The sequence below is a fragment of the Coffea arabica genome, chromosome 9c (genome assembly GCF_036785885.1).
Source record: "Coffea arabica cultivar ET-39 chromosome 9c, Coffea Arabica ET-39 HiFi, whole genome shotgun sequence".
Classification (NCBI taxonomy): Eukaryota; Viridiplantae; Streptophyta; class Magnoliopsida; order Gentianales; family Rubiaceae; genus Coffea; species Coffea arabica.
In genome coordinates, this window is record NC_092326.1 from 236,012 (window position 1) to 248,934 (window position 12,923).

At 33.0% G+C, this 12,923-nt stretch overlaps 1 protein-coding gene across 1 annotated transcript; it reads left to right on the forward strand.

The window, feature by feature from the left end:
- Positions 1-1,330: 1,330 nt before the first annotated feature.
- LOC113708467 (subtilisin-like protease SBT5.6) lies at positions 1,331-10,635 on the forward strand. Its single transcript, XM_027230923.2, has 9 exons — positions 1,331-1,642; positions 1,737-1,929; positions 3,913-4,095; positions 4,447-4,558; positions 7,506-8,058; positions 8,404-8,501; positions 8,606-8,951; positions 9,622-9,835; positions 9,968-10,635. Exons 1-9 carry the CDS (start codon positions 1,568-1,570, stop codon positions 10,492-10,494), a joined length of 2,301 nt encoding a protein of 766 aa, XP_027086724.1. The 5' UTR covers positions 1,331-1,567; the 3' UTR covers positions 10,495-10,635.
- Positions 10,636-12,923: the final 2,288 nt, after the last annotated feature.

The following is a 12,923-nucleotide window of genomic DNA, read 5'->3' on the forward strand; positions in this document are numbered from 1 at the left end:
ATCTATATCCATAGGCCTGCTAATTATGTTAAGTAACTTTTTGTTTTGTATCAATGTTAATTAACCAAAATTCTGAAGTACTGATTAAGCAACATAGGTTCTCCCTTTCGACACCAGCCCTTCCACATCTTTTTGCCTCGCTTTCAGCTTTGTGGTCGAATAACAGTTATCTACTATAAGTCAAAAAAATGACTAATTGTTTAAGAGGAAATCTTATCTATATACACTATCACCGTTAGATTCATGACATATGTGCAAAAGTTAAATTTCAAATTTAAATTTTACATAGTTATTATTCATCCAACGCTGATAGTGTATACACTGTCAGTGTAGGAAAGGTTAATTCATTGTTAAATTCTCTGAAATAACTTTTCATGATTCTTAATAACTTTTATCTAGAAGACGTTTTAACAATGACACTTTCGCGATATTTGACAAAAGAAAAAGGATAAAGGCAATATATGCAAAATACTGAGTATGTGCATTTTATATTTGGCCCTAAACAGTTTGAGTGGCTTCGGTTCATATACTACCACTAGTAAGGGCATGCTAAAGTTTTAAATTTCAAAGTCACTAGAGAAATTCTTGCTATGTTCTTATTGAATATATTAAAAGGAGTGAATTTTTTTTTTCTATTTTCAACTTTGACTACTAATAAAGCACGTTAGAGTTTTCGGTTAATTGATTTCTTTTGCAATGTTAAATAAATATACTATCAAAGTTTGTATTTGAACAATAATAGAAGGGAAAAAATGTCATTACAATCTGTCTTGTGGATGGAGTTAACTATTCTAATGTTTGACCAGTTCACATGTAGGGAGTGAAGTGCTTATTTTTAAAGTTGATGCGATAAAAGGTGACTACCTTCAAAACTTAGGGGGCAAAGTATGATTAACCTTTTTTGCTACGTAAGGGTGGCGAAGCAGAACAGTCATGAAATTACGAGGAAAAGAAAAGAAATGTACCGTTTGAATGTCCCAATCACAGCAGAACTATTAGGCAGTTGCTGATGTTTATGTAAAATTAAACTGTATATATAAAGCGAAATGTTATTTGTACTCATTTTTTGGTTAATAACACTCTCATTATTATTTTTATCATATGATTTTTATTTATTAGACCATATAATAATACAAATGGTGGGAGTGTAATTAACAAAAAAATGGAGTATAAATAACATTTTCCTGTACAAATACTGGTTGAGAATTCTTGACATTGACTTAATCATGCTTCCTACTTAGACATGGCCAACCATTAACATACATGTTATTGTTTGAAAATTCTTGACATTGACTTAATCATGCTTCCTACTTAGACATGGCCAACCATTAACAAACCATTAACAAACATGTTTTTGTTAATTTGGGAGAAGACTTTCAGCACAAGTTTTTATCTCTTGGTGAACTTTGAATTGGCCAATTCCATGGACGTATGTTATGGAAAAATGAAGTTCCATATGAGAATAAAAATAGTAAATCGAGGGCATACTGCCGATTCTTACCCTTTAAATATAATGATGGAATAGGCAAAGTTCATCATCACCAGTTGCAATTTCAACAAAAGATTCATGGAGAAATATTTGGCTGTTTTATGCTTTCTTTTCATTAGTCTTCATATGAAAGCCGTATGTGAAGAACGGCAGGTGAAGTCTTCACTTCATATCTCCTGAATTATCAACTTATTGATTGGCTCTCTCTGTAGTTTAACTAATCACTCCATTATTGCAATTCTTGCAGGTGTATATAGTGTACCTTGGAGAGCACAGTGGGAACAGAAACTTTGAAGAAATAGAGGAACACCATCGCTCATTTCTACATTCTGTTAAGGGTTCAAAACAAGAAGCTGAGACATGTCTTATTCACAGCTACAAACACATAATCAATGGCTTCTCGGCATTCCTTACACCAGAAGAAGCCTCCACGGTATCAGGTTAGTAGGGAAATTAAAAAAAAAAGGAAAAAAAAAGAAGAAAAGGGTGTCCAAAACCAATATAGGGCCTCGTAATCTGGGAGAAAAAGGAAAACTGTTAGCCACAATAATCAGGGAAAGCTACCTAAAGGGCCATAACTCTTCACATAACCCACCATGGGCGATTGAACTATTTTTTTCTCCGTGTCCCATGCTCAACTTTTCCAGCAATATAGTAGTAATCATTTCTTTTAATTTCAGCAGACACCAACCAGCACGCATGTAAGAATCACTAGTGGGTTGTGCGCATATTTTAGAAAAAAATAATAAAAAGATATAGAATAAAGAGATTTTTGAGAGGTGATGCAATGTACATTAGTGGATTAGTTAATCAGTTAATGAGGGACTGCAGTGATAGTTATGTATGAGTGGGAGGTTTTTCAAATAAGATGGGTATAGATAATAGTAAATGTTGGAAGGGTATTTTTGCAAAGGTAAATGTTAACACTCTCTATTAACACCAAACCCCTGCTAGTGAAATGCTGGTTAACCTCCTATTGATTTTAACCGCCAAATTAGAGCGAGTGACCAAACACATTATTCTAAATTTTGATGGTGTGATTTGAGAATATATGTACAGGGAAACAAACTAATAATCCCCTCAGGTTTTGCATATTATTACATCACTCTCTTAACATTTCAAAATATACTCATAATTCATCCGAAATTTCTTATAAAGTGAAAAACCAATTGAAAACATAGTCAATTATGAAGATAGGCTTAGTTATGCTCCAAAACGCATTTGATGAAATTATAATATCCATTTAAATTTCCTATAATTTTGCATTTATCAACATAATCTTCAGAATTCCACTTTACATAAAATCACAGGAGCCACGTGGATATTTTGAAATATCATATTACATGAAATCATAGCGGAGTTTCTAGCAATTACCCTAAATGAGTACAATTTAGTTGCGAAAAGTGAACTATGCGGATAGTTCGAGGGCCATCACAAGTTATCACCATAGTTGATGGCGTATAGGCTGTATCTAGCGGACCAGCAAGTGTCCTTGGATAAGACATTTCATCGGCTTATCATTTTGGGTTTGAATTCTACCCAGAGGCGGGTTTAGACTGGGGGCACTGGGGCACCTGCTCCCATTGACCCTTAAAAATAGTGCAACTGCCCTTGTAGTTTCTATTATATTTTATTTTTGTCCCCACTAAGTTATTAAGAAACGAAAATTCATGTATTCTGGTTTTGTAGTTCAATGGAAATAGAGTGTAAAAATCCAAAATCCTCTTGTTTCAATTATTTAGCTCCCTTGTAACTTGTTGTAGTTTATTTCTTACAAGCCAAAAAGGTTTTGTTGGACTCATTCAATAAAACAAATCTTAAATTTTTTATAAATAGGTGTGTTATTTATAAAAGTTAATCAATAATTGTGATACTTAGTTTATGAGACTTATGTGCACAAAAAAAAAGCAAGTACTATCTATTTTCTCACTAACTCTTCTTCCCCTCTGATCAACTCCTTCACTTCGCCGCCTTCTTGTGGAGTTGTAAACAAAAAGGTTATAAAACAAAAACTTTTGAAAATTTATCTTGACCAATTGTGAAAGGTTATACTATGTAATTTTTGAAACAAAATGAATATTATATTAGTGAATCCCATTATGTAATTTTTTGTAATATTATTCATTCAATAGTTTTATTTTCTTTTAAAATAGTTATATCATTTTCATTTATTACATGAATATTGTTGTTATGTCTTTATTTTTAGGGGGCAAAAAAAGTAAATATATTCTATATTATCTTTGCTCCCAGTAAAAATTATTTCTGGCTCCGCCACTGATTCTACCATTCATAAAACAAAAAGTATGGTACTATATCCTAGACATCTAATGTTTGGGAGAATTTTAATGCCAATAGCTAAACATTCTGTTGCCAACTGGTCATGTACCGTGCTTATGGAAAACAACCTACTCTTGTCTTGGCAGAAATGGATGGAGTGATTTCGGTTTTCCGTAGCCAAACAAGAAGATTGCGGCTACAAACTACAAGATCGTGGGATTTCACCAATTTACTCGAAGCAAATGGTGACTTAAGTCGTGTGAATGGAGAAAAATTACTTCAGAGAGCTAGCTATGGCAAAGATGTTATCGTTGGAGTCTTTGACAGCGGTAACTTTACCTAACAATTTTGGTGAATTCTAGTGTTTGTATACATACACACACACATACATATTAACCGATTCAGTTTTCAAGCCTCACACGAAGGTATTGAGTTCAAAATTTGAATTTTCTATTTTCAACTTGCTCGCAAACACAATTTGAAAATGTTTTTTGACAAATAAATGTTGACGTGTTCAGCATCACAAAGAGAAAGCAAAAGAAAAAAAAGGTAATAGCGTGCATGCTAATTTAATAGGAATGGTTGATTGTGGAACAGATTTGACTTAGCACATCACATTTTTGGAATTGGTTGTGCATAAAATAGGATTGTCTTATCTATCTATACTTTATTTTGACCAGGTATATGGCCGGAGTCTCGAAGTTTCAACGATGAAGGGATGGAACCTGTTCCAAAATCTTGGAAAGGTACTTGTCAACAAGGGATTGCCTTTAACTCTTCCCATTGCAATAGGTGAGATCCCCTTTTCTTCATTCAATTCAACGGTTCCTTTACATGATTAAATCATGCGAAAGAAGGCAGGCTAAGAGTTAATACATTATTAGAAGGGTTAAATGCACTAAACCCCCTAAAGTTTGGTGCCATTTGCACTTTCACCTGTAACATTTTTTTTGTTACATTCCCCCTCCCCCCTTTGACCAACAGTTTTGCAACAAAAAAAAAATAACGATTTTAAAATAATAATTAGTAGAAACAATACTTGAAAATAGGGCAAATTCCACTTTACCCCCCTGTGCTTTAGCATTTTTTTTATATAACCTTCCTATGGTTTCAAAAACTATACATAACCCCCTTATGGCAATGTTTTGAAAACCGGACCGGACCGGCCGGTTGAACCGCGAACCGGCCATAGCACCGGTCCGGTTCAATGACATTGTTGACTTTGCTAGAAACCCGGTCAAAGACCGGTTGAACCGTGAAAACCGCCGGTTGGTTTTCAGCTTTTTTTTTTTTTTTTTTTTAAGTTTTGCAAATTGCAACAATAAAGATTCGAACCCAAGACCTTTCTAATAAAAGACCAATGTATTAACCGTTGCACCATCACATCTTATTAGTTTTTTTTGATAACTTATTTATATAAAACAAATACTCATATTTCTTTTTTCCATTTTTCTTACAAAATCTCATCCCCTCATGGCTCTTTTTTTTTAATTTTAAACTCTCTCTCTCTCTCTATCATCTTTTCTTTTGTCACTCCCTTTTTAATCAAACCTCTTTATTTTTAATTTATTAATGTTTTCTTCCATCTTTTAAATTTGTTTTTGTCCATTAAATTGAAAAAAGTTAAAAAAGAATTTTTTTTAACCCAAATTATTTAATGCCACAACCACTCACTTTTATCTTATTTTTTGTTTCTTATCAAGTTTACATCTCTATTTTCGATTTTCTTGATTTCCTTCGAACTCCAAATTTTCTTTTTTAAATTGCAATATCTAAATCTCAAATCGTAAATTAAAATTTAAATTCATAATATCTAAATTCTTAGATACATGAATTTTGTATAATTTCAAAATATTGTGATATTTTGGGTTGGATTTAGATATAATTGAAATTGAGATGAAATTTATTTGTTTTAACTTATAATTTAAAAAATTTATTTTTAAAAATCCAAGTTATTAAAAAATAGTAAACTTTTCATCATATAAAATATTAAATTAGTCCATTACATGTCTTATTTTGTACATATATATTTATATAAATTATTTTTTAAAAAATTCATTGAACCGAGGTTGAACCGATCCGACCGGTTGAACCTCGACCCTTTCACTTCACCGGTTCAATTAACGGTCCGGTTTTTAAAACATTGCCTTATGGTTTGGATTAAAGTGTCAAAGTGATGGGAATGACCATTCGTAACGGAGTCATCTAATATGTCAAAAAGTTCGAATGGGAAGAAAATAACTATGGAATTAAAGGCCAAGGAGATGGGAATAAGGACTGCGCCCGAAAGCACGGGATGAGACTTGACTTATGTTATGAGATGGCGAGAATCCGGTCTTTTCGGCATCCAAAGAGGAAACCAGTCTATCACGGAAATGACAGGGTTGATACTGAACCCTTATGTAAAGTTAAAAATTATTTATTAACCAAGGGGGGTTATGTGTATATTTTGAAAACCATAAGGGGGTTATATGGTAATTTTGAAAATCATAAGGGGGTTATATAGTAAAATATAAAAATCATACGGGGTTAATGTGTCATGTATTTATAAGGGTAATTTCGACATTTTTAGAAGTTCCGTTACGAGTGATTATTTCCGTCACTTTGACACTTTAATCCAAACTATGAGGGGGTTATGTATAACTTTTGAAACCATATGGGGGTTATGTAAAAAAATGCTAAACCACAAGGGGGTAAAATGTAATTTGCCCTTGAAAATAGGATCTCATTTTTGTTTTTGAAGAATGTCCTTAAAAGTAAATTCTAACCAATTAAAAAAGTCATGTGCCTTTCGAATCTTTTGTAGAGTTTACAATAAAATCATTTCATGCAAAAAATAAAAAATTATTATTAAAATAATACCATGTAATTTTAACAATACAAAAATTTTCTATCAAAATTTTCAAATGTTCAGGACATGCATATGAGAGATATTTTATCACATTAGTATCTCACCTCCACTTGTTAATGTTACACTGAGGAGGAATATTTTTAACAATAACAAAGGTTTTGAATTTAATTAAGACGATGAATTTTTTTCGTTTTCCAATAAAAGTGGAATATATTTGGAACTTAGTTCTTGATTTTCTCAAAAGAAAAAATTGCATTGCTAAATATGGTGATATGAGAAGCTTGGACAAGAAAAAGAAGAATGAAGAAAAATGGAGGTGAGGGCAAATTTGAAACATGGTAAAAGCTGATATGGCTAAACAGAAGGGGAAAAGTGCAGCACAAATAATTGAGAAAGTACAAGGGACATCAAATGTTAGGAGGCTTAGTGTCTTTAACCCTTACAGAAATTCATTCATATTCATGAACACTTGTGTGAAGTATCTCGTAAAAGAAGATATCTAGGCTCCTTTAGCATTGCTTTTTGAGCAAAAGGATCCATAGGGCATTAATTTACTCTTCACAATTTGTGTTTCCTCACTACAATTCAGTGAGAGAAACATGAAAGAATATTAATTAAAAATGAATACCTTCAGTGCATTGGCTAATCACATCAGTTAATTTCTAGGGACTTCATTTTTTTCCTTTTGCAAGATGAGTTTTTTCTTGATTTTCTGGTGACTTCAAATTTTTAATTGAGATGTGATCATTGCCAATTAATAGATGGTTCCTTTTATTCCTTTATTTTTTATGGTTGGGTGGGGGATTGGGTGGAATTGTTCTAATATTGCCTGATGAAGAGATGAAATAATCTTGCAAAAAAAAAAAAAAATTTCATTGCATGTTGTAGGAAAATAATTGGGGCTCGATACTACCTAAAGCATTATGAGGCTGAACATGGCCCTGTTAAGGAAAAAATGGAATTCCGTTCACCTAGAGACAAAAATGGTCATGGAACTCATACAGCATCAACTATCGGAGGACGAAGAGTTCCTAATGCTTCTTCCTTGGGTGGATTCGCCAATGGTACTGCCTCTGGTGGCGCTCCTCTTGTTCGCCTAGCCATCTATAAAATCTGTTGGCAACCTGATCCTCTAGATGAAGTACTATGCCCGGAAGGTGATACGCTTGCTGCCTTCGACGATGCCATCAAGGATGGTGTTCATGTTATTAGCCTCTCTATTGGTGGCAACACTAGCTCTCCGTATGCTGAAGATGGCACTGCAATTGGATCATTGCATGCCCTGAAGAGAGATATCATCGTGGTTTGTAGTGCTGGTAATTCGGGGCCAACTCCATCATCTGTGTCAAATGTAGCTCCATGGCTCATCTCAGTTGGTGCTAGTAGCATTGATCGAATATTTCAATCAACAATTGTGCTGGGAAATGGCCTGATTGTTCAGGTACTAAAAGATAATCCAACAATCTTAAGATTGCAAACGAACACTTATATCTTTACCTTTCCTCAAAATATGATTTTGCCACACTCAGAGAACACTTACTGTATATGTTAACAAAAAGATCATTAACTGTAAAAGAAATGGTGACAAGTGTACTATATCATTTGCTACATAGTACTTGCCATTCATTATTTTTGCCAAAAAATTTTCTTTAATCAGAAGAGTCATTGTCCATCAATTGCAACATGCACAAATAAAAAAAAAAATAGTGGCATTTCCAACAATAATGCATGGTAATTTATTTTTATTTATATGATCCCAAAAGTTGTTTTTTAATCTTCACAACAGGGGCGTACAGTAACGCCATTTAGGAAGACCAAGAAGTATCCTTTGGTGTATGCTGTTGATGTGGAAATCCCGGGCAAAACCACCAATCTGACTACCGGGTTTGCATTTTCACCCTTTCTTCTGTTTCTTTACTCCTTTTTTTTTTAGACTTCACCTTGGATAACATACACCATTTCTACTCATTTATGAGCAAACCTTACAGGGGGTGCTTTCCTGGTACGCTTTCCAAAAAGCTTGTCAAAGGCAAAGTTGTTTTCTGCTGGGTAGGATACATTTATCAGGCATTGGAAGTAAGAAGAGCAGGGGGAGTGGCTGCCATTTTTGGCAACCCTTACGGCGGAAAAGGAGTAGTTGAAAGCCCTTTCCTACTCCCTGGAACAACTGTGCTTCAGAATGATAGAGCAACAATAGTGAGTTATATATTGAATAATGAAAATCCAACAGCAACACTTTTCCCAGGAAGAACTATTATTGGTACTGGACCAGCACCATTTATGGCTCCTTTCACAGCACTAGGTCCAAATGGAATTGAACCAAATGTTCTCAAGGTAATTTTACTGTTTAACATGAAAATTCTCTAGGTAATTATTGTTGAAGTAAATTAATGCGATCCATAATTTGGTAACGGAACAATATTCGTGCACTTGGGGGGAAGGAATTCAAAAGATTCAAAACAATACAGGTGTTATTCTGCATACAAATATTAGTGTTTCTTCCTTCCACCCTATTTTGAAGTTATATCCTTTTAGTGTTGTGTCGTTAACAGTTTCATTTCTATTACATAGAAAATGATATATTATCATTTGGAATAAGCTAACATACTGTGCTCTAAAAAAAGTATTCCTCATCCAAATTTGGTATTCTGTTTTCTTTTTTTTTTTTTTTTCTTTTCATCTCCAGACGCATAACAGAAAGAATTGCAGCTGTCCTCTTGTACTCAATTCCTTAAAACTTATAACTCAACAAGTTTAACTCGTCCAGCAAAAAAGAATAGTTATGCTTCTTAACCAAAATACTTACATTTTTGTCAAACATCCACGAGATTAGCCATTTAAGCTTATGATAGAGAATACCCATTTCATTTTATTTTTTTCCAATCTAGTTTTGCGCCGTTCTCTCATGGATTTTAAAATTCAAATATTTAAATTGGTTAGTTTTATTTTCCACAAAATATTCATATTATTAACAATAGTTGGTTGAATTCTTTCATTCTACCAGCCAGATATCACTGCTCCAGGACTAAACATATTGGCCGCGTGGACTGAGGCATCGCCTCCAACTCAGCTTCTTCAAGATCATCGAGTTGTCAAGTATAACATTGCATCAGGAACTTCTATGTCTTGCCCACATGTTTCTGCCGTAGCTGCATTGCTAAAGGCTATACATCCTGATTGGAGTAGTGCTGCAATAAGATCTTCTCTAATGACCACAGGTTGTACATTTCTATTACTTTTTAGTTTTTACGTCTGTTCAATATAATCTCTAATTGACACATAGGTTAGTATGTTATTTTCTTCTTCGCCTCATCTGTACAAATTTTTTTTTTTTGACTTTCTTTACACAGCAAGAAGGGTCAACAATGTACAGATACCAATAACAGATGCAGCTGGAAATATAGCAACTCCTTTTCACTACGGGGCTGGCCATTTTCAACCATCAAAAGCAGCAGATCCTGGACTTGTTTATGATGCAAGTTACACTGATTACCTTCTCTTCCTTTGTAGTAGTGGCACAGCTTTTCTCGATCCATCATTCAAATGTCCAAGGCATGTACCTCCTCCCAGTGATCTTAATTACCCTTCACTTGCAATAGCAAAACTCAATGGCAACATGACTGTGAGTAGAACTGTCACAAATGTTGGTACGGGTAACAGTACATACACAGTAAGCATTGTACCACCCCCGGGCTATACTGTTAAAATCCTTCCAACAAAACTCTACTTTAGTAAAACAGGGGAAAAACAAAGCTTCAGTATTACAGTAAAAGTTGCTGCAAGTATAAAGGAGACAAAGTTTGAATTTGGATGGTATGCATGGAGTGATGGAGCTGGTCATGTTGTTAGAAGTCCTATTGTAGTATCAGCAGCATGACTTTCTTGAAAATTCCAATTGTACTTGTGTTACTTGACCAATATAAGATGTCATTAATGTTTCTCTTGTTCTGAGCATTCAGGTATTGTAATTTCTTCTTGCATAATAAAATGAGAAGGAAATTATAGTTTGAAGTGGTCATCCCTTTTGAGAAATGTTGCTTGCATCTCATTTGCAACACACACACACACACACACACACACACACACACACACATATATATATATATAGTATTATTGACTATAGATGTTTACCTATCTCAGCATCCATCATATTGAATTGAAATCTAATGCTACTCGCCATCATAATTATCGACTCTGTGTATCAGTTAGCTTATAGACAAGTCATTTGCATCTCATCCATCTTCAAGCCATTCTATTACATTGACAAATGGCGATATATAAAGAAACCAAAAACTGCTCGAACTGGTCTAGTCCGAGTTGACTGAATACTGAGGCTTTTACTATACATATTTGACCGTTTTTCTAGTCATGTAAGATTGAGCTATGAAACCTACCTGCAGTTGTCTGGTTCCAGTGGAATTGGCTAACTGGCTACAATTGGTTCAATTTTAAAAGGAGAAATAATTAACTGAAAAAAAAAAAGAATAGCAGTAACTGTGAATAGATAGGACAAAAAAACTGAGGCCATTCCTTCTCTTTTCTTTTCTTTCATTCCCTGTATATGTAGTATAAAATTCGTTATGTCCTTTATAACTGAACCCATTCATTGACTCAAAAATATGATCAGGACAAGGATCATTGGTTCAATTATTGGGTCAACCAAAAGTAGCTAGTCTGTAATTTGACCCGTGACGTCATATATACATTAAAGTATTATGTTGAACATATTGCACACACAAATTATTGCTTAGTTATAGAAATTTCCACTTGTTTAAAGTAATAATATGACTTTTCATTCCACTTTTATAATTGATACGGTTTTGGCTAACCTGCGACCAATGAACAATTGCTAAGAGAGGTCGTCTTACATGTTAGTTTTTTTTAAAAAAAGTGTAATCAATTTGGAAAAGTGTCTAATCAAATAGAGTTGCAATAGTTGTGATTGTGTACATTCATATTGCAATTTAAGTATATTCATGGAGAAAAGTTCTAACTGATATCATTTGAAATTTAACCAAAAGTTCTATGGATTAAGATGAGAACGGATTAAAGTATCATGCATATGTTTATATATTTTGGTCACTTAAACCATTTCAATTTTTAAACAAGGGTAATTTTGAAATTTTCATAAGCTCCGTTACAGATGATCATTTCTGTCATTTTATCACTTTAATTCAAACAATGAGAGAGTTATATATAGTTTTTAAAACTAGGGGGTTATATGAAAATTAGCTACACCACAGGGGGTAAAGTGTAATTTATCCTATTTTTAAAGCTATAAATACAAGGAGTGTTATTTTAGAAATTTTGGTCAAGTACATTATGCATTTTAGAGATTTAATTTATAGAAAGAAATCAAAACTTGACAAATATAAAGAAATGCATTAAAGAGTTAAAAATGCCACAATATGTAAGTAGGTTGGTGTAATTGTGTACAAAAAAGACAAGTAGAGTTGAAGTATAGAGATATATTGATTAATATGTGTCTATTTAATCACCTTATATATATGAAAGAGAAAATGTGTGTCTATGTGTAAATTTAAGGACAATAAATGTTAATCACAAGTTTATTGGAGATAAATATGAATTTGTAATCAAATTGAGTTTTGGATTGCATCACTACAATCCAAACGAATAAAGTGATAATAACAATGTAGTAATGCTATAAAATAAAGGATTAATCACATTTTATCCCCTTAAAAAATACCCCATTTCTCAGTTTACTCCCTAACCTTTAATTTTGCTCACTTAATCCCCTTTAGGACAAAATTGCCCTTGTATTATTATAACTTTTCATTTACCTTGTTTTTCTTTCTTTTATTTCTTTTTCTCTTTCTTTTTTATTTAATTCTTCCTCTTTCCCACAAAAATCTTCATCATAATGATTGAAATTAAAAAAGAAGAATTGCAGAGATCTATCTTCTCCTTAAATGATTAAAAAAATAGTCAAATCACTTTCCTAAAATACAATTTTTTTAGCCTTTCAATTCTTTTAATTTTGGGTTTTCCTCTTTCCTTTGTAGTTTCTCATTTTATTCCCAAGAAAATATCTTAAAATGAAATTGTGACATGATTAATAATCATCAATTGAAATTTGTGATACGTGGCATCATACAAAAAATCAAAATTAGTTTTTGATACCATTTAAACCTTCACCCAAAAATATGCAATTACAAACTAAAAACAAAAATTTTTGTTGAAATGGAATTTATATTGGGAAGGATGAAAGAGAGAAGAAAGAGAAAAATAAATAAAAGAAAGGAAAACAATTTCATCTTATGACATCTTCTTGAGAATAAAATGAGA